This window comes from Carcharhinus amblyrhynchos, chromosome 6 (assembly GCF_965287045.1).
Source record: "Carcharhinus amblyrhynchos chromosome 6, sCarAmb.v2.hapA, whole genome shotgun sequence".
In the NCBI taxonomy this organism is placed as follows: Eukaryota; Metazoa; Chordata; class Chondrichthyes; order Carcharhiniformes; family Carcharhinidae; genus Carcharhinus; species Carcharhinus amblyrhynchos.
Genome location: NC_137329.1, coordinates 118,888,487 through 118,910,425, shown reverse-complemented (window position 1 = coordinate 118,910,425; position 21,939 = coordinate 118,888,487). Strand labels below are relative to the sequence as shown.

The window sequence follows — 21,939 nt, the reverse complement described above, 5'->3', positions numbered from 1 at the left end:
GAAGGGCGCTTTATAAATAGTTCTTCTGTTTACGAGCGGTTGTGCTGGGTCCAACCATCGATTTATTCCCCAATTGTCAGCGCGTCTTTAACCAAAGTACACATACTCCTACCCTCTTGGTCTCATCCCAAACAAGGAACCCAAGCTCCACTCCTCGACAGTGAACCCAAACCCCATCCCTGAACAGGGAACCTGAAGCCACGAGCCTTGGACTCCCTACAGTGCAGAAGGAGGCCATTCAGCCCATCGAGTCTGCACTGACTCTTAGGGACACTGCTGGCTTCGGATTAAGGTAAAAATAGCACATTACGGGGAGTCACTGTGGTGGAGCCTCGAGTGCTCACAGTCTGTGCCCCTGCCATTGCTATCTGCCTATGATATCAGCTGATTTGCTAAGAGTGTGTGTAGTTGGCACCCTGTGGGGGCTGTTCAGATGTAAGCAATGCACCTCGGGAGCAAAAGGACTGTTAAGTCTTCCAAAGAATGGAAGTATTTCAAGATCATTATTGATCTGCGCTATCACATAAATTAAGCTACTTTCTTCAAATCCAACCTGACTCTCTCTGTACATCTTGGAACATTTCCACCTCTCCCTAACTCCTCATTCTTTAGGACCTCCTAAATTTACCTTCAGAATGTTTATCCAACCCAGAATCATTAACAGCTCACCATCTCGACTTCCCTCGCCCCCCTCTCCTAATTTCTCAATGACTCCCCCCACCCCCCCCAACCCCCCACACCACTCCATCTTTCCGTCATTCCCATTCTTTCAATCTTTTCCATCCATTTTTTTTAAATTAAAAGGCTCGTTGCAACGGTCCGCTTGCGTCATCCGTCAGGTTCGAATCTTGAAGTACGGCAAACAAACAGAAATCGTGGCGCCCTGTACGTTTTGCCAGCCCGAGAGACCACGAGAGATTATCCTTCATGCTGCCCGGGAAGAGCGCGCAGTTTGAAAAGGGGGGGACACTGGCTGGACTTTGCCACCGAGCACCTATTTGGTGTCAACGCAAAAAGGACAATGAAGCCACGGGGGTGGTGGGGGAGAACGTTACCCACAGTGCACGGTGATGTGTTAAAGCCAACGTTGTGAATGCGTTATACACACAAAGGTTACTTCTTGTGGAGCCTTCCAACCAGCTACAGGCAATCAGCCAATCTATAAATAATCTTCTGACTGTCCAGTAAACATCTTGTCTGTGCAAGGAAAGTGAAGGGAAGGCCTGGTTCCTGCTCAATGGCTCTGATGTTTTTAGCTGCACGCAAGTTCTTATCAAACAGAAGTCTTCAGACTCGAAGGGCCGCTCCTGTAGACTACACTTGTCCCTGGTTGAAGCACGCCCTCCTTGCCACGAGCGCGCCCCCGTTGCCGTTTCCCTGGGGCGGGGTTAACCGGGGTTTCCAATTGCCCTCAAGGCCTCTTCGAGCTTGGCCCTGTAGTTGCCGTAACGCCTCTTCAGGAGCTGAAAGTGATCGTCTTCCTCTTTGGCCAATATGCGCAGGAAGTTCTGCAACTCCGGCAGGCTGAAGGCTTCCCACTGAGGAACAGGCAATTTGGTGAGAGACACACAATGTTAAAAAAGACTCACGCACACGGTCACAAGAAACCAACGATAAAGCACGCAAGGTACAGCGGACGACTGGAAAGTATCTCCAAGCGTGACACACAATGGCAACCCAGGTTCCAGATTGATCTGGAGGACTTAACACTCAAACGGACCTTGGCCAATATCGCTGGTAACCGTTCCGGAAAGCCCACATGCTGGGAAAAGGAGGCAAGCAGCATTGCCCAGTAACAGTTTAATGTTTATTTATGAGTGTCACAAGTAAGGACTACATTAACACTGCAATGAAGTTACTCCGAAAATCCCCTAGTCGCCACACTCCGGCACCTGTTCAGGTACACTGAGGGAGGATTCTAGCACGGCCAATGCACCCTAACCATCATGTCATTTGGATTGTGGGAGGAAACCAGAGCACCCAGAGGAAACCCACACAGACACGGGGAGAATGTACAGAGTCCACACAAACAGCGACCCAAGCCGGGAATTGAACCCAGGTCCCTGGCTCTGCGGGGCAGCAGTGCTAACCACTGCGCCGGTGCTCCAGTTTCCTCCCGCAGTCTGAATGGTGTGCTGGTTAGGGTGCACCGGCCGTGCTAAATTCTCCCTCAGTGTACCCGAACAGGTGTCGGAGTGTGGTGACTGGGGGAATTTCACAGTAACTTCATTGTAGTGTTAACGTAAGCCTACGTGTGACACTAATAAGTGTGTGTGTACGTGTGAGTGTGTGTGACTGTGTGTGCGCGCGTGCGTGTATGTGTGTGTGTAGGTGGCACGTGGGGGGGTGTCCCATTGCTGATGCATGGGAGAGGGATTGTGGTGGGGGGGGGTACTTTCTTTTTTTTGTACAGTTCAGGGTGCCCCCTTCTGCTCTGTCTGTGCTTTATATGCTCTGTCTGAGGCCAGAACTCTCCATTCACCTGACGAAGAGGCAGTCCCCTCGAAAGCTTGTGAGTCTATTATCAAATAAATCGGTTGGACTAAAACCTGGTGTTGTCAGACTTTTTACTGTGTTTACCCCAGTCCAACGCCGGCATACCCACATCAAGACCCCGTCCCACCAGCGTGACTGCGTCGGAGACGCCCGCAGTATTTATTTTTAATGTGGAGATGCCGGCGTTGGACTGGGGTAAACACAGCGAGAAGTCCCACCACACCAGGTTAAAGTTCAGCGGCAGAGTCCTGTTGGACTTTACCTGGTGTTGTGTGAGACTTCTTACCGTGTCTGTTTTTACTCAGTACCTGGACAGCAAGGCCAGCTAGGCAGCAGGGGAGCTGCACGAACCCCAGCTTTCCCACCAGAACCAGCGCTTGGGGAGGGGGAGAGGCTGGGACATGTTGCCCAGCACTCCACCTTGTTATCCTCTCAATGAACCTGTCCGTATTTCTCTGCAGCCTCTCTGTGTCCTCATTATCCGAAACCTTTGCTTTCAGCTGGAAGAGAAACAAGCTACGGCTGTAAAGGGACGAGATCGCTTACCAGGACATCCCCCGTCTCGTGCTCGCGGAGGACAAAACTCAGAATGTCGGAGCTAGGCCCTGCGAGCAGACGCAGGTAAAGCGGGTGTTCAGAATCCAGCAGCTTGCTCATCTGGACTGTAAATGGAAGAGAGAAAACAATGAGTCTATCGGACAAGTGTCTGGTGCCACGAGGTGCCAGCGCTCCTCCAATGCTGTTTTGCAAAGCCCACCCCCCCCCCGTCAGTCTAACCCCCCCAGCGTTCACTCACTACCGAAAGACAAACACAGCACAATTGCAATTACACGGCGTGGCAGCACCGTGGTTAGCACTGCTGCCTCACAGCGCCAGGGACCCAATTCCAGCCTCGGGCCTGTGCGGAGTTTGCGCATTCTCCCCGTGTCTGCGTGGGTTTCCTCCAGGCGCTCCGGTTTCCTCCCACAGTCCAAAGATGTGCGGGTTAGGTGGATTGGCCGTGCTAAATGGCCCCTTTGTGTCGGGGGATTAGCAAGGTAAATATGTAGTGTTGCGGGAATGGGGCCTGGGTGGGGTTGTGGTCAGTACAGGCTTGATGGACTGAGTGGCCTCCTTCTGCACTGTAGGGATTCTATAACATGTGGAGTTACGGGGATGGGGACTGGGTTGGATGCTGTATTGGAGAGTGGGCTGAATAGCCTCTTTCTGCCCTGTAGGAACTCTATGGTTCTGTTCTGAGTACCCACTGGCCCCACTGGTTCACCTGCAGTAATTCCACTATTAAGAGCAGCTAGCACAGGGAGAATTCGTCCTATTAATTACTCAAGGCAATGTAGCAATGACTTGAATTGCATTAGGTGCTTCCACATTCTTTGGCGGACCCCAGCGAGGGCTGAAGGGTGGGCGGAACCTGGTTTAGGCTACTATAGATGATTGGCTGGATAACCATGCCATTTGTCAGGAGGTGGGAGAATCAGCCAATCACTCTGGGTTGGAGAGTCTTCTCCGTAAGTCATTGCCCAAACAAGGGGAGGCGATGGCCCAGTGGTATTATCGCTAGACTATTAATCCAGAAACTCAGCTAATATTCTGGGGGACCCGGTTTCAAATCCCATCACAGCAGACGGTGGAATTTGAATTCAGTAAAAAATATCTGGAATTAAGAATCTATTAATGACCATGAAACCATTGTCAGTAAAACCCATCTGGGTCACTAATGTACTTCGGGGAAGGAAATCTGCCATCTTTATCTGGTCTGGCCTACATGTGACTCCAAAGCCACAGCAATGTGGTTGACTCTCAAGTGCCCTCTGTAATGGCCCAGCAAACCCCTCAGTTGTATCACTGTTTCAAGAAGACAGCTCACCTAGTCAAAGACAACTTGGGACGGGCAATAAATGCTGGTCTAGCCAGCGGCACCCACGTCCCACGAATGAATTTATAAAAAAAAGATTCATTTGATTTGATTTATAATTGTCACATGTATTAACATACAGTGAAAAGTATTGTTTCTTGCACGCTATACAATCAAAGCATACCCTTCATAGAGAAGGAAACGAGAGGGTGCAGAATGTAGTGTTACAGTCATAGCTAGGGTGTAGAGAAAGATCAACTTAGTGCAAGGTAGGTCCATTCAAAAGCCTGATGGTAGCAGGGAAGGAGGTGTTCTTGAGTCGATTAAAGTTTTAAAGTTTATTTATTAGTCACAAGTAGGCTTACATTAACACTGCAATGAAGTTACTGTGAAAATCCTACAGGTTGGTACGTGTCATCAGACATTTGTATCTTTTTCCTGACGGAAGACGGCGGAAGAGGGAATGGGATAATTGGACAAGCTTAGCACCGTGATGGCCTAGTTGGCCGTGCGGTTAGAGCTGATCACCCTCCAACCCAACTGGAGACACCCAAAACTTGCTTTCTTGTCAATGCAGGGTTTTGTTTTTCTTTAGTTTAGTGAGGTGCAGAGCACAGCCAGAGCACAGGGAGCGTGCCCGCTCTCGGAGGAACTGGAGTTAGATGCTTTTACACCAGGTGAGGGGTTTGTGTATTTGTCCCTGACTGAGGGATGGGGAAGAGATGAAGGCGGCCATTTTGTTCAGGTCAGGTCACTGAGAAGGAAGATGACTCTGGAGTCCCCCGGCCACAACATCTAAAAGAGAGCAATTTATAAAACAAGTCAGCCTTCTTCACGACCCAGAGGGAGCAGGTATTTTTTCTCCTTAAGAAGACAATAACACTACACTGCTTTGTCCCCAAATGTCACTGTGCCCAGTGGTCAACATTTTCTTTCAAGAAGAATACAGCTTTGTAATATAAGCCTGAATAGACCTTTCATTCACCAAATTATTCACTACCTGTAGGCTTTTTTTTATATATAAAAAAGCACTGCATTGTATTCAATCCTTAAAGTGTGGTGAATGAAGGTTACAAAAGCAACTGGAACAGTTACTGTGCACAGAACGCACAATTTGGTCAATTGTTCCAATTAAATTGGCAAAGAATTAGGATTTTGTTCACCATCCTGGCGTTTATATTTTTGCGTAGGCGGCGGTGAAAAAGGAAAGCAAGGTACTGGGACAGAACATTTCCTTCATCAAATCGGTTGCTTCAGTTGTAAGTCAGAATCCATGCTGACACTCCTGTGCAGCGCTGAGGGAGTGCCGCATTGTACTTCGGGTCATATCTCCCACTAAGGTCTTGTCTAAGCTCTCAAGCGAAGGTGAGAGGCGCTGCTGCAATTATCTCGAAGAAGAGCAAGGGGAGCTCTCCTCGGAGTCCTAACCAACATTGCTCCTCAAGAACAACCACTTTTCTGCTGCCACCAAAATTTTTAACTGGAGCACTGTGTGCAGTTTTGGTCCCCTCATTTGCAGAAGGATATATTGGCCTTGGAGGGAGTGCAGAGAAGGTTCACCAGGTTGATACTGGAGATGAGGGGGTTAGCCTATGAGGAGAGATTGAATAGACTGGGCCTGTACTCGTTAGAGTTTAGAAGGCTGAGGGGGGGATCTTATAGAGACTTACAAGATAATGAAGGGGTTAGATAGGGTAGAGGTAGAGAGATTCTTTCCGCTTGGAAAGGATAGCAGAACTAGAGGTCACAGCCTCAAAATTGGGGGGGGGGGGGGGGGAGTTTCGAACAGAGTTGAGGAGGAATCTCTGGAATTCTCTGCCCGTTGAAGTGGTGGAGGCTACTTCGTTGAATATATTTAAATCACGGGTAGATAGATTTCTGATAGGGGAATTAAGGGTTATGGGGAGCAAGCGGGAAAGTGGAACTAACCCACTTCAGATCAGCCATGATCTTATTGAATGGCAGGGCAGGCTCGAAGGGCTAGACGGCCTACTCCTGCTCCTATTTCTTATGTTCTTATGAATGGACCTATCGTATATTAAATTGAACTTTCTCTACACCCTAACTACGACTGTAATACTACATTTTGCACCCTCTCCTCTATGTACTCTATGAATGGTATGTTTTGTCTGTATAGCGCGCAAGAAACAATACTTTTCACTATATCCCAATACATGTGACAATAATAAACCAAATCAAATCAAATCCAATATTAAAAACCCAGATGATCTAGCGCTATCACATTATGGAGCTTGCTGTGTGCCAATTTGGGCAGCACGGTGGCACAGTGATAAGCACTAGTGTCTCACAGCTCCAGGGACCCGGGTTCAATTCCCGATTTGGCTCACTGTCTGTGCGGAGTCTGCACGTTCTCCCTGTGTCTGCATGGGTTTCCTCTGGGTGCTCTGTTTTCCTTCCACAGTCCGAAAGATGTGCTGGTGAGATGCACTGGCCGTGCTAAATTCTCCCTCAGTGTACCCGAACAGGCGCTGGAGTGTGGGGAATTTTCACAGTAACTTCACTGCAGTGTTAATGTAAGCCATGCTGAATTGCCCCTTAGCGTCCTGGAATGCGTAGGTGGGAGGAATTAGCGGGGTAAACATGTGGGGTGAAGGGGATAGGGCCTGTGTGGGATTGTTGTCAGTGTAGGCTTGATGGGCCGAACGGCTTCCTAGTATGTTGTAGAAATTCTTTGATTTGATTTATTATCACAGGTATTAGCGTACAGTGAAAAGTATTGTTTTGTGCACGCTATACAGACAAAACATACCGTTCATCAAGAAGGAAGAGAGTGCAGAATGTAGTGTTACACTCATAGAAAAGAGCTAGAATGAAGTTTTAGAAGCACAGTGAAAGAGTAGAAATTAGAATTAGAAGGAATGCTGGGCACAGCTTGGCAAGAAGTCACCTCATTTCGGCGCCATCTTTGACAGTTGGTTACCATATTTCCCATGCTGCAATAGTGACCATCCTTCATTAACTGCAAAGGGTTTTGGGGTCTCTGGAGGTTGTGAATGGCACTACGTCAGTGAAAGCACTGCCTTGGCGTGCCTCTTTCTCTCACGGCCGGACATCTCACCTTGCTCCTCCTTGCGGGACTGCTTGAAGAGTGCAAACTTGGCCGGGTTGTCAGCAACCATGAACTTCTTTAGCAAGGCCTCGATGACCTCCTTCACGGTGTTGTTGCTGCTGATGTGGAGGGTGTTGGTGGTGTCCTTGGGCATGTAGAAGGCAGTCTCATTGTTGTTGTTGTACGGGTGGCTCCCATTAGCGGCGATGGACCGAATGGTAATTGGTCTGCTCAAATCCATCTGAACTTTGATAAAACCAGTGTAGACTTCATTTGCATTCTAGAAAAAATAGAAAGTTGGAACATTGTGTTTCCAGGATTTCATACACACAACTCATATAAGAGGATAGAATCTTTTAGAACCCAGGGCAGTTATCAACATAGAACATAGAACATTACAGCACAGAACAGGACCTTCGGCCCACGATGTTGCGCCGACCAGTTAAAAAACAATGACCCACTAATCTAAACCAATCCCTTTTCGTCCATAAACCTATCCACGGATATCCACCTATCAAGGTGGACATTAAGTAGAATTATACATAGACTTTACAGAACTGAAATAGACCATTCATTTTCTTAATCTCCACTTCAGCCTCCTCCTAGCCCATTTCATCTCAACCTATCAGGATATCCGTCTGCTCCTTTCTCCCTCATAAACGGGGAGTCCAGATTGACTTTCTGGTAACAAGTCCCACATTTTGAGCACACACTGGCTAGAGTTTCTCCTGAATTCCCGACAGGATTTGTCAGTGACCATCTTATATTTATCATCCAGAGTTTTATGCTTCTCCCACAGGCGGAGACATCTTTGCCATGTCTATCCTATCAAATCCTTTCATCATCTGAAAAGACACCTATCAGATCATCTCTGTGTTTTTGGATTGTTCTCAGTGGTTAGCACTGCTGCCTCACAGTTGGACTATAACCTGGTGTTGAGACTTCTTACTGTGTTTACCCCAGTCCAATGCCGGCATCTCCACATCATGGCCTCACTGCGCCAGGGACCTGGATTCAATTCCTGGCTTGGGTCACTGTCTGTGTGGAGTTTGCATGTTCTCCCTGCGTGTCTGCATGGGTTTCCTCCCACAGTCCAAAAATGTGTAGGTTAGGAGGATTGGCCGTGCTAAATTGCCCCTTAGTGTCCAAAATGTAAAGGTTAGGGGGATTAGAGGGTTAATAATGTGCCTTGTCCATGTCCTTCCAGGTGCTAGAGGTAGAGGCAACAGGCTTGGAAGGTGTTGTCGAAGGAGCCTTGGTGAGTTGCCGCAGTGCATCTTGTAGATGGAACACACTGTGTTACGGTGATGGAGGGAGTGAATGTTGATGGCGGTGGGTTGCTTTGCCTTGGACAGTGTAGAGTGTTGGAGCTGCACACATCCGGGTAAGTGGAGAATATTCCATTCCTGACTTGTGTTATAGCACAGGAGGGAGGCCATTCAGCCCATCCTGTCAACACTAGCCCTCCAATCCACCCAGTGCTTACTTTTTCACCGTCTCCCTTTACGGATTACGATCCAATTCCTTCTCGAGTGGATCTATTAATCCTGCCCCCACCACAATGCGAAGATCAAACGATCTTTGATCACTTGCTGCATAAAAGAGATTTTCCTCATTGTCTCCACTGCCGCTCTTGCCACCGATCTTTCAGTCTCTGCTTCTCCATCTGCCACCAGGCGGAAATGAAGGAATTTCCTCCTCTTAACTCTGTCCAGATTCCTCAATGATTAAAACCCAGAGCTTCAGCCAGAACTGCTTACATGGCTTTCTCTCTGAAGGTTACAATACTGTTCCAAGCTTTGAAACACACTCCCCTTCACATATTCCGCTTTGAAGAACGATCATCTTCCTGGCTCTCGGATTGTGTGATTCTAGCATTAGTCTGTCTACGGGAGACTGAAGCTAAGTCTGACCGGCTCATTTTACTAATGATCAGTTCCAGAGCTTATTACAATCGGGAGGGTGGGGGCAGGGGGAGGGTTCGGGAGGGGGGGCGGGGGACAGTACGAGTGAACTGACATAATTCAATTCGACTCCTGGCTTTGGCAGGAATGAGTGCCGATAGAGCAGAAAGCATTTGGTATGTCTAAGATCTCAGGCCGCTGTTCCAAAGAGTATTTTGCCAACATACCCTCTCCCCAGTTTCTACAACAGAATGGGCGGCGCGGTGGTTAGCACTGCTGCCTCACAGCGTCAGGGACCCGGGTTCGATTCGGGTCACTTTCTGTGCACATTCTCCCCGTGTCCGCCTGGGTTTCCTCCGGGTGCTCCAGTTTCCCCCTGCAGTCCAAAGGCGTGCGGGTTAGGTGGACTGGCCGTGCTGAATTGCCCCTCAGTGTCAGGGGGGCTAGCTAGGGTGAGTATGTGGGGCTACGGGGATAGGGCCTGGGTGGGATTGTTGTCGGTGCAGGCTGGATATGCCGAATGGCACTGTAATGAGTCTATGATTGTAACAGAGATTAAGAATCAGGCATTACCTCATTATTGCTGCTGCCAAGCGCAAACAAAATGCTCTCATTTTAATCATGCGCGTCTGATAGGTGATTAAGTGAATGCCTGGAGGCTCCAAAACGTGACTCCAACCCCCCCCACCCCACCCCACCCCGCCCCACCCCAGCCATTAGCTTTGCCGACACATCCATCCTCTTGACACACGGCCTTCCTGCCTCAAGTGGAAACCAACAAGACCCATTCATTGCCCCCAGCTTGACTGCTGGCCAAAAAAGGCTTTCATTTTCCACTTTCAATCCATTTAACGTCTGGCTACAGGGAAACGTTCGAAAGAAAATGAGGAAAAACTAAACTACCTTTCTCTTCTTAAAAAAAAAACGTTCCGAGGGCTTTTTTTTTGCTTTCTTTTCACCCAGCCGTCCTCTGGAGATCGATTGTCAACTCCTGGAGGCTGCAGGTCCGTTCCGGGGGCTTGGCAAGCCTGACAAAAGCTTTCTAACAGGAACCCTCCCCCCCACCCCCCCCCCAGCCCAATCTGTTACAGGGTGGAATGACCGCGCTCTGTGATGTGGGGAGGCCTTCATCTTTCACTCGGGGAGCTGTCCGATTCGCATTGCTCAGGCATTCCGAGTGGGAACAAGAGACTCAATGTCGCCAGTGTTTCACTATCTCGCTGAACGTTTAATACAATGCCTGCCTTAATCTGTTCCCTCCCCACCAGCCGCGCACCCCCCCTCCTCCCCAAACCTAACCCCCCCCTCCGCCCCAGCCTTTAACCTCCAACCTCTCGGTAGTTCTCTCCATCTTCCTCTAAGAGCAGTGGTTAGCACTGCTGCATCACAGCGCAAGGGATCCTGGTTCAATTCCGGCTTCGGGTCACTGTCTGTGCGGAGACTGCACGTCCTCCCCATGTCTGCGTGGGTTTCCTCCAGTCACCGAGAATCTCTGCAGTACAGAAAGAGGCCATTTGGCCCACCGAGCCTGTACCAACCACAATCCCACCCAGGCCCTATTCCCACGACTGCACACACTAATTAACCCCCGAATCCCGCTGACACTAGGGTCAATTTGGCGTGGCCAATCCGCCTAACCCGCTCATCTGGTTTCCTCCCACACTCCAAAGATTTGCAGCTTAATTGGCCACGGTAAATTGCCCCCAGACGGATTAGCAGAGGAAATACATTGGGTTATGGGAATAGCCATGGGATTACGGGATTGGCTATACTAAACTGACCCTTAGTATCAGGGGGATAGCAGGGTAAATGTGGGGTTACTGGAATAGGGTCCGAGTGGGATTGTGGTCGGTGCATTTTGATGGGCCGAATGGCCTTCTTCTGCATAGTAGGGATTCTATGAAATAATTGGGGTTTCGGGGATAGGGCCTGGGTGGGATTGTAGTCAGCGCAGGCTCGATGGGCTGAATGGTCTCCTACAGTGGGAGATTTGTGGCTCCTTCAAAGATCCCACGTGCGCATTATCCCTCTCCCATCCGTAACTGTAGTATGAGGGTTTTGGCACAAAAGTTATTGTGGGACTAGGGAAACAGTACTATTCACACGATATTGGAGGGTCACAGTGGCCCTGTTTGCTATTATGGAGATGCTGCTAGATACAACTTTATTTATTAGTGTCACAAGTAGGCTTACATTAACACTGCAACGAGGTTACTATGAAAATCCCCTACTCGCCATACTCCGGCACCTCTTCAGGGACACTGAGGGAGAATTTAGCACGGCCAACGCACCTAACCAGTACGTCTTTTGGACTGTAAGAGGAAACTGGAGCATCCAGAGGAAACCCACGCAGACACAGGGAGAACATGCAAACTCCACACAGACACTGACCCAAGGCAGGAATCGAACCCAGGTCCCTGGCGCTGTGAGGCAGCGGTGCTAACCACTGTGCCACCAACCGTATATTGAGCTTTCAAAGAGCCATGGATGTATTGTCCTGCAAAGCACTGTGGGATGGTCACTACACTCAAGCCCCTGTATCAATTTGTTATTGTAGCAGTAGGGCCTGTTATTTGAGGCTAAACGGCATCTGTGTATAACTCCCCAGTGCCTTCTCCACAGCAACCTTTCGGCCTATCAGAGTTGTTTTGCCAGCCAATCAGCGCCTCTTTTCTTCTGTGGTATAAACTGTTGCGGCTGCTTGAAACTTGTCATTCTTGCTGTTGTCGTGATGAGTCCAAGATGAGAAACTTTGACAACATGTCTCTTTTTTCAGTGATGCCAGATGGGGTTCTTGGCTCCTGGGCAAATATTTGCCAACGTTAACAGCTGTCTGAGGAGGCTGTAAGAAAATGAGGTTTCTACTCACCAGGGTCATTTTTAACCTGTCCATCACTGTGGAGTTATACGCTTCAATCTTCAGCCGGATCTCCTCCTTTGTAAGGATTTTCTGTGGCTCTCTTTCCTTTCCAACATCCTGCGGTGATTATAAAAAAAAAACAAGCTGTTAAACAACCGTTACGTGTGCAGACAGAGCGGACGTTTCAGTCTGAACTTTAGAGAGAGGATACACATTTGTCACCCATTCCCACTGCTCGAAGTCACTCACATAGTGTGGGACTGGATTCCCATTTATCCCAGGTTTGCCAGGAGAAGGCAAGTTCTCCACCCTTCACAGCATCCACGAATCCGTCAGCTTTTTACAACTACACGTCACATCCAGGAGTTATCTAACGCCACTCTGCCAGATCAGATTTACTGGATGCAATCTACCTACCATTTGCCATGGTCCTTTCCTGCGATGTGGGCATCTCCCCCATTTATTGCCCACCCCTGATTCCCCTTAGACCAATTTAGGGTCAACCATATTGCTGTGGCTCAGAAGTCACATGTACAAAGAACAACACAGCACAGGAAACAGGCCCTTCGGCCCAACAAGCCCGCGCCGCCATCTTAACATTGTGAGTGCCCTCTTCTAGCTATGACCTTTGTCTACGCCTACTGGACTCCACAATAAAGGAACCATAACCAGATTGAGGGACGCCTAATTTAGGGACAATTCGTTAACGCCAATCAGCCTAAATGTAGGCCAGACCAGTAAGGATGGCAGATTTCCTTCCCTAAAGGACGTGATTTATTTATTTAAGCTGTGCAGTGCTCCACAGAGTGCAGAAAAGGCCATTCGGCCCATCAAGTCTGCAATCGACAGTAACTACCACTGAAGGTGCACTCTCCTGCTCTTGTCCCATCTCCTTGAATGTTAGGATATTTCAAGTGCTCATGCAAATATTTTTTTTAACGGTTATAAAGTTTCCGGCCTCCACTATCTTCCCCGGGCAGCACATTTCAGATTCTCACCGCCCTCTGAGTGAAGAAACTTTTTCTCAAATCCCTCCTGTACCTCCAGCCCCTCGCCCGAAAACTATGTCCCCTTGTGACTGACCCTCAACCAAGGCTTCCTATTCACCCTGTCTGTACCCCTCATAATCTTACACACCTCCATCTTATCCCCCCCACAACTTTCTCTGCTCCATAAAAAACAATCCAAGCCCCATCTGGTCTCTCCTTATAGCTCAAATGCTCCATCCTGGGCAACATCCTGGTAAATCTACTCTTGTACCCCGTCTAGTGCGTATCTTTCCTATGGTGAGGTGACCATAATGGCACACAGTACTCCAACTGCGGCCTAACCAACACTCAGTACAACTCCAACATCACCTCCTTGCCGTTATATTCTTTACCACAACTGATGAAAGAAAATGTCCCACATACCATCTTAAGTAATCTATCCACATGCTCTGCCTCTTTCATTGAACCACAGAGTCTCCACACTGCAGAAAGAGCCTCCTCCCAGCCTCTTCACGTGACTTCAGCTGACCCCAGGGGGAGGCGATGGCCTGATGGTAATATCGTTAGATTACCAACCCAGAACCGCAGCTAAAGTTCTGGAGACCTGGGTTCAAATCCCGCCAAGACTGGTGGTGGAATTTCAAGCCAATTAAAAGTAAAACCTGGAATTAGGAATCTACTGATGGCCATGAAACCATTGTTGGAAAAACTGCTTCACTCATGTCCTTCAGGGAAGGAAATCTGCCACCTTTACCCAGTCTGGCCTACATGTGACTCCAGACCCACAGCAATGTGGTTGACTCTTAACTGCCCTCGGTCAACTAGGAATGGGCAATAAATGCTGGCCAGCCAGCGATGCCCATGTCCCACAAATGATTAAATATATATATCCCCTCCCCTGTCATGCTTATCCAGCTTCCCTATTCATGAGTAGAGACATCTTTCCTGAACTCAACCTTATTAACGCATTTCATGTTGGGATTTGAATGGAAACCTCAGTATTGGTTGTCCAGTGTCATAACCAGTTGGCTACCATACTCCCCCCTCTACCTGACCCGGGGATCTCTGAAACATCAGCTACTTCATGTTGGGCCGTTCAGGTGTCCTTACCCAAAAGGGCCATCCGTAATCAACAGCGTAAGCAGGTAACTCCAACACAAAAGGTTGCATCAGACACCCAGACATCTAACAGTAGGGAAACACTGGGAGCTCTCCCTCCCACCTAACTTTTTAAAAATTCATTAATGCGATGTGGGGAGCCACTGGCTGTGAATCTGGAGTCACATGTAGGCCCAGACCAGGTAAGGACGACAGATTTCCTTCCCTAAAGGACATGACTGAGCCAGACGGGTTTTTACAACAACGGTTTTGCGATCATCATCAGATTTTTAATTCAGGATTTTTTTTTGAACTCAGATGACACCATCTACCATGGTGGGATTCGAACCCAGGTCCCCAGAGAATTGCCCTTAGTGTACTGACAATAATCCCACCCATGCCCTGTCCTCACCATCCCACATATTTACCTCGCTGATCCCCCTGACACTAAGGGACAATTTAGCATGGCCAATCAACCCAACACGCACATCTTTGGACCCGTACTTGTCCAATGGTCCAACAGAATTGATGCAAGTTGTACAGAGGCTGTACTTTTAGCTTGATTTTGAGGTACATTGAATATGGTCATTTCAATTTTGTCGGGTCAGCGATCGTGTGTAATTGCAAGCTTTCTCCAGTAGGTATCTCTGTGGAGCAAAGTTTCTGAAGTCCCTTAAGCTAGGGTAAATGCATGGGGTTATGGGGATAGAACCGGGGTGGGATTGCGATGGGGGCAGACTCGATGGGCTGAATGGCCTCCTTCTGTACTGTCGGATTCCATCATTCTGTGAAAAGGCCCAAGGATGCAGTTTTTTTTATGGAAAGTAGGTTGTAGGGAAGATATCACAAAGGGATATCTTTAACCAGCAACAGATCCGTTGGGAATTAAAGCCAGGATTTGCAAAGAAGATGCAGTATTTGCATTCTGATTTCCATGCCAAGTTGGTTAGGCTTTGCTGTGGATCAGTATTGGAGAGGAGGGGGTTGGTGGCACCCATCTCCAGCATTGTGCTGCCAACCAAACTGTGTTTGAAACCAAACTCACTTAGTCTGGATGTTGGAGATGGGCAAGGAACATCTCCCAACGTGAAGTCAAATAACGTTTATTTATTAATCACAAGTAAGGCTTACATTAACACTGCAATGCAGTTACTGTGAAATTCCCCTAGTGTTGGCACCACTACAGCTGACTCCACGAAGCACATCCCTCCAGCCACGTCACACGGACTTCACTCTCACCCGATTGGCGACGAGAGCAGTCAGGTAGGAAAGGCGCCATTCACCACTCCGTTCCTCCCATTCAGCCAATTTACTATGGCGATTTCAGTCACCGAGAAGGCACTCACAGGATGCTAGCTACCAAATGCAACGCCCACAGCTAGTGGCCCTTCGGGAAGGGAGCCAGGGAGGTCCTCGAGGGATGGGAGACCCTCCCAGTGACATGAGATTTTGAGGGACATGGACAGGGTGGATAGAGAGCAGTTGTCCCCCTTAGTTGAAGGGTCAGTCACGAGGGGACGTAGGTTCAAGGTGAGGGGCAGAAGGTTCGGGGGGGGATGTGAGCAAAAGCCTTTTTACCCAGAGGGCGGTGAGGGTCTGGAATGCGCTGCCAGGGAGGGTGCTGGAGGTGGGATGCCTCACATCCTTTAAAAAGTACCTGGATGAGCACTTGGCACATCATAACATTCAGGGCCAAGTGTTGGCAGATGGGATTAGATAGGAGTTTTGGTGTGTCAGTGCAGACTTGATGGGCCAAAGGGCCACTTCTGCGCTGTATGAGTCTCTTATTCTGTGACATCACCCCCGGCAACCATCCCACCCAAGGAATATCCCACTGCTGTAACAGACCTTCCAATCTCACATCTTCCAGAAATGGCCAAACAAACGACCCATATCAAGTCCAGTTGAGGCCTAACGATCCAAACCTAGAGGCCCTTGAGGCTCCCCATTGGCAGAGATTGCCAACCTGGTTAAAGGACAATCCACAGCAGATAGTCCAAATGATCGCCAAGGGTCGGTTAGGATTATATTCACTGGGCGTTCAGAAGAGTGTGAGGGGATTGCATCAAAACATATAAACTTCTAACAGGATTAGACAGGATAGATTCAGAAAGAATGTTCCCAATACTGGGGGAGTCCAGAGCTAGGGGATATAGTTTGAGGATAAGGGGTAAACCTTGTAGGACTGAGGTGAGGAGAAGTGTCTTCACCCAGAGGGTGGTGAATGTGTGGAACTCACGCCCACAGAAAGTAGTTGAGGCCAAAACGTTGTGTGATTTCAAGAAGGAATTAGATCTAGCTCTTGGGGCTGAAGGGATATGGGGAGGAAGGGGTGATCAGGATATTACATTTGATGAGCCTTGATCAAGATGAACGGCGTAGCAGGCTCGAAGGGCCCAATAGCCTACTCCTGCTTCTAGTTTCTACGTTGCGTGTGCAGAACAGTGGTCACACCTGACCATCTGGATGAATGTTTAACCCCCGAATCCTGCCCACACCCGAGTCCCATTCTGATTCATAGCCAAAGCCAAATCCTGGTCTTCTCCATCAGGCCAATGTGACCCACTGCGAGCAATGCTATTTTCAATGTTGACCCATCTCCCCATCTGATCTCCCCGTGTTCGCGTGGGTTTCCTCCGATTGCTCCAGCTTCCTCCCCCAATCCAAAGATGTGTGGGTTGGGTGGATTGGCCATGCTAACTTGCCCTTTAGTGTCAGGGGGACCAGCTAGGGTATGGGGTCATGGGGATAGGGATTGTAGACGGTGCAGATTCAATGGGCCGAATGGCCTCCTGCTACACGGTGGGGATTCTATGATCAGACCATCAGGTGGGATCTGCCTTGGTGTCAGGGAAAGCTAATGAATATCTCAAATGCACCTCACCCTCCCGTAATACAGCCACGGTCGCAGACTAACCATCAGCGGTTTGACCCATCGCTCTGCACAAAGCAGCAGCAGAGGCCAAACCCAATCTCATCGTGATTTCTGTTTACCAAGGTTCATCACCCTAACGTTTCCTCGATAAAACATTCACAGCAGGTGCAGTGTAAACTGTGGCCAGAGTCACGTTGGAAAATGCACACAGCCACAGCAACTTAATCCAGTGCAGGCAGAAAGAATGAATTTACTGCTTAATCTCACTGCCAGATGGTCCATTATTCGTGCTGTTAGACAACTTAGTTTCGCCGTCCCACAAAACATTATCTTGGTTGGGCCAGCATTTTTATTTGACACAGTTGCTGCATAACTAGTTAGGAAGTGAAAGCTACAGGTCAAGGAGCCTGGTTTCAGTTCAAGTTTATTTTATTATTGTCACAAGGAGGCTTACATCAATACTACAATAAAGTTACTGTGAAAATCCCCTGGTTGCTACACTCCAGCACCTGTTTGGGTCATGACTGTAGCCCAATCCATCATACAAACCAGCCTCCCCATCCATTGATTCTGTCTACTTCCAACTGTGGAGATGCCAGCGTTGGACTGGGTGTAAACACAGTAAGAAGTCTGACAACACCAGGTTTAAGTCCAACCGATTTATTTGATGGTAAACTCACAAGCTTTCGGGGTTTGTCCCTTCGTCAGGTGAATGGGGAGTTCTGGCCTCAGACAGAGCATATAACAGCACAGACAGTTTACAGATTACTGAACCTGGTGTTGTTCACAAACCTGGTGTTGTCAGACTTCTTACTACACTTCCTGCTGCCTCGGCAAAGCAGCCAGCATAATCAAGGACCCCACGCACCCCAGACATTCTTCTCTTCCACCTTCTTCCGTCAGGAAAATGATATCAAAGTCTGAGGTCATGTACCAACCACTTAAAAGCAGCTTCTTCCCTGCTGCTGTCAGACTTTTGAATGGAGCTACCTCACATTAAGTTGATCTTTCTCTACACCCGAGCTATGACTGTAACACTACATTCTGCACTCTCTCCTTTACTTCTGTTTTGTCTGTATAGCGCGTAAGAAACACTACTTTTCACAGTACACCAGTACATGTGACAATAATAAATCAAATCAAAAATCAAAGGGCTTTAATATTAACAGGCAACTATAGAAACCTGGTTTAAATTTAAAATTTATTAGTGTCACAAGTAGGCTTACATTAACGCTGCAATGAAGTTGCTGTGACAGTCCCCTAGTTGCTACACTCCTGGAGCATAGCAAAGGTTTACTGGACTGATTCCTGGGACAGTGGGATTTACGAATGAGCAGAGATTGAGTCGGTTACGATTGTAGTTTTTGCAGTTTAGAAGAATGAGGGGGAGGATCTCATAAAAACCAATAAAAACTCTAACAGAACTAGAAGACGCAGGAAGGATGTTCCTGATGGCGGGGGTGTCCAGAACCAGGGGTCACAGCTTCAAGACTGAGTTGAGGAGAACATTCTTCACCTAGACGGTGGAATTGGCCAAAACAGAAAGCAGTTGAGGCCAAAGCATTGTATGTTTTCATGAAGGAGTTAGATATAACTCTTGGGGCTAAAGGATATGGGGGGAGAGACAAGTAGGGCTGTTGAGTTGGATGATCAGTCATCATCATCATGAATGGTGGAGCAGGCTCGAAGGGCTCTGTGGCCTCCTCCTGCTCCTATTTTCTCTGTGTCTGCACAGTGCGAAACGTTGGCCAATTTCAAAAACAGCTCAAGGAATAAAAGAGAGTGTAAAAATGTGGGACAAATAGTGAGACTGTGTTAAGGGAAAGGCCCAGTGGGGTCATTCCCACAGCGCCTTCTTCAGACATCAGCATTTACACAAATCCAGACTCTTGTTTGAAAGAGACAGCTAGTCCCAAAAGTGGGAGAACTGCAGCTCCAATAATATTCATTTAAAAGTATGATTGGTTACATCATAGCATTAACACCAATGGCTGCACCTACTCCAGCACCATTTATGGTCAGCATGTCTCTGGTTTCCAGTCCTGGCAATGACGACGAGTTCTATTTAAAGACACATCATATTTTGGACAGGCATCTTGGCCAATTGCAACATCAAGACTTGGCATGCTGTGGATGTGTGCGTCTCAAGATTATACTTTCAAACAGGTCTCCTTATTTAATTTTACAAAAACAACCAAAGGCAAAACCACTCAGTGAAATAAACTGTTTGCGAGAGTCTTGACAGGATTACTTTTCCGGTTCTCCAGGTAACATCAGGAGCAGGGAGCTCTCATCAATGTGAAAGGAGCGATCAATATTACAGAAGTGAATAGGATGGCACGGTGGCATAGCACTGCGCCAGGGACCCGGGTTCGATTCCGGCCTCGGGTGACTGCGTGGAGTTTGCACATTCTCCCCGTGTCTGCATGGGTTTCCTCCGGGTGCCCCGGTTTCCTCCCACACTCCAAAGATAAGCAGGTTAGCTGGTTTGGCAGGGGGACTAATAGGGTAAATACTTGGGGTTACAGGATAGGGCCTGGGTGGGATTGCTGTTGGTGCAGGCTCGATGGGCCAAATGGCCTCTTACTGCACTGTAGAGACTCTACGATGTTGCCAGACCTGTCCTCTCCAGGGTAGCGTTCTGTTTGATCACCGCCGTGTGCGTGCCTGTTGGTTGGAAAGTGAAGCGCCCCCCCCCCCCAGGGCCAATCTGTGCCCATCCCATCGCCAGCTGGCCCTGGGCGTACAATGCCCACTCAGGGGCGTTGGCTTATTTCACAGCTGGGAGAGGACGGCCAACTCGCCTGCCGCTCATTCCTGGATGAGCGGAGAATGGGAACCTCGGCTGCTGTTCTCTAGAGACACCGTTGTTAACTCCAGCTGCCCTGCTAGCACTCTGGGCTCACGTCAGCTGGTGACACTTGACAAGGAGCACAACAGAAACTCAAAACCTTGGCACCTTTTCTTACTTGTTCACTTTATCTCTCAGGAAACAAGGTTAATAAGGAATGTTCACCACACCTTTTCCTCATGCTGATTGCGACAAGGTGCGTGCCGAACACGAAACATTGGAGGGCAGTTGAGCGCTTTCACAGTAATATTTCCTTAGTTCTCCGATTGTCACATCACTGCTTCAGCTTGCATTTTTTTTTAATCATTCCTGCTTTCTTCCCCTTGGCAAACTAAAGCTGCCAACAGGCTGTTTTATTTAACCGCTCGCTTCCTGAAGGGGTCAGTTTATTCCAAGCAGAGGCTGGGACCTTTCTTTCCCTGGAGGATGGAGGGGTAAACTTATAGAAGTTTACAAAACCTCGAGGGGCTTGGATAACTCCCCAGGGTAGGGGAGTCCAAAACCACTGGGCGGAGGTTTAAAGTGAGAGGGGAAAATTTTAAATGGGACCCGAGGGGCAACTTTTCAACACAGGGGGCAGCGCGTGTATGGAATGAGCTGCCAGAGGAGGTGGTAGAGGCGGGTACAATTAGAACATTTAAAAGACACTTGGACAGGATGGGAAAGGTTTAGAGGGAAATGTAGCCCAGTCCATTACACAAACCAGCCTCCCATCCATTGACTCTGTCTACACTTCCCGCTGCCTCGGCAAAGCAGCCAGCATAATTGAGAACCTCGCGCGCCCCGGACATTCTCTCTTCCACCTTCTTCCGTCGGGAGAACGGTACAAAAGCCTGAGGTCACGTACCAACCGACTCAAGAACAGCTTCTTCCCTGCTGCCGTCAGACTTTTGAATGGACCTCCCTCGCATTAAGTTGATCTTTCTCTACACCCTAGCTGTGACTGTAACACTCCATTCTGCACTCTCTCCTTTCCTTCTCTACGGACGGTATGCTTTATCTGTGTAGTGTGCAAGAAACGATACTTCTCACTGTACGCAAATACATGAGACAATAATAAATCAAATCAAAATATAGGCAAATGGGACTGATTCAGTTTAGGAAACCTGGACAGCATGAACATGTTGGGCCAAAGGGCCTGCTGTCTATCTCTATGACATCACTGGGTGGGATATTGTGAAGCAATACCCTGCATTCTCTGTTTGTTAAGACTTAATGAACAGAGAAAGAATTGCATCCATTTGGTGCCTTTCACACACCACCAGACATCTCCAAGCACATTACAGCCAATTAAGTATAAGTTGAGTCACTCTTGTGGAGAACTCAATTTACACACAGCAAGGCCCCGCAACCTGATAAACTGCTAACCTATTTTTACGCAGTCGGTCAAGGAATGAATGTTGTCCGGGACAATGAGAGAATATCTTGCCCTCCACTGGAATATTTTCATACCATGGGATCTGTTACAGCCACCTGGGGCAGATGGGGCCTTGACGTAATGGCGCTCCCGACAGTGCAGCACTCCCTCGCACCCACCAGGATTTGTGTCCAAGTCTCCGGAACGTGGCTTGAACCCACATCTTTGTGACTCAAGAGGCAGCAATGCTGTCCACTGACTCATAAATCAAAATCTTTCATCTATCGGCTCCTACACCCCACTTCCAAAAGGTGTTGGCACTCACATTAACTACTGGAACTAATCGTCTGGCAAACCAACGCCCTTTCCCCCTCACAACACAAGCCGACCAACCACTTGAATATCTCCCAATTTTAAGTTTAAACTTTATTTATTCGAGTCGCGTAGGCTACGAGGAACAAAGGGAAAACAAAAAAGAGAAAATGCTGGAAAATCTCAGCAGGTCTGGCAGCATCGGGAAGGAGAGAAAAGAGCTGAACTTTCGAGTCCAGATGACTCTTTGACTAAGCTTTGACAGAGGGCTG

General features: G+C 48.4%; 1 protein-coding gene across 3 annotated transcripts in view; it reads right to left on the bottom strand.

Annotated features, from left to right (window-relative positions):
* Nucleotides 1-737: 737 nt before the first annotated feature.
* rassf3 (Ras association domain family member 3) overlaps nucleotides 738-21,939 on the bottom strand; it is a 169,747-nt gene continuing 148,545 nt past the window's right edge. For all 3 annotated transcript variants that reach the window (XM_080191300.1, XM_080191301.1, XM_080191302.1), the window contains 4 exons: nucleotides 12,195-12,302; nucleotides 7,431-7,701; nucleotides 3,043-3,158; nucleotides 738-1,538 (listed from right to left, as the gene is read on the bottom strand). In XM_080191300.1, the coding sequence (XP_080047426.1) occupies nucleotides 1,389-1,538; nucleotides 3,043-3,158; nucleotides 7,431-7,701; nucleotides 12,195-12,302 (645 nt within the window). In that variant the 3' untranslated portion in view covers nucleotides 738-1,388. The remainder of the gene's footprint in view (nucleotides 1,539-3,042; nucleotides 3,159-7,430; nucleotides 7,702-12,194; nucleotides 12,303-21,939) is intronic.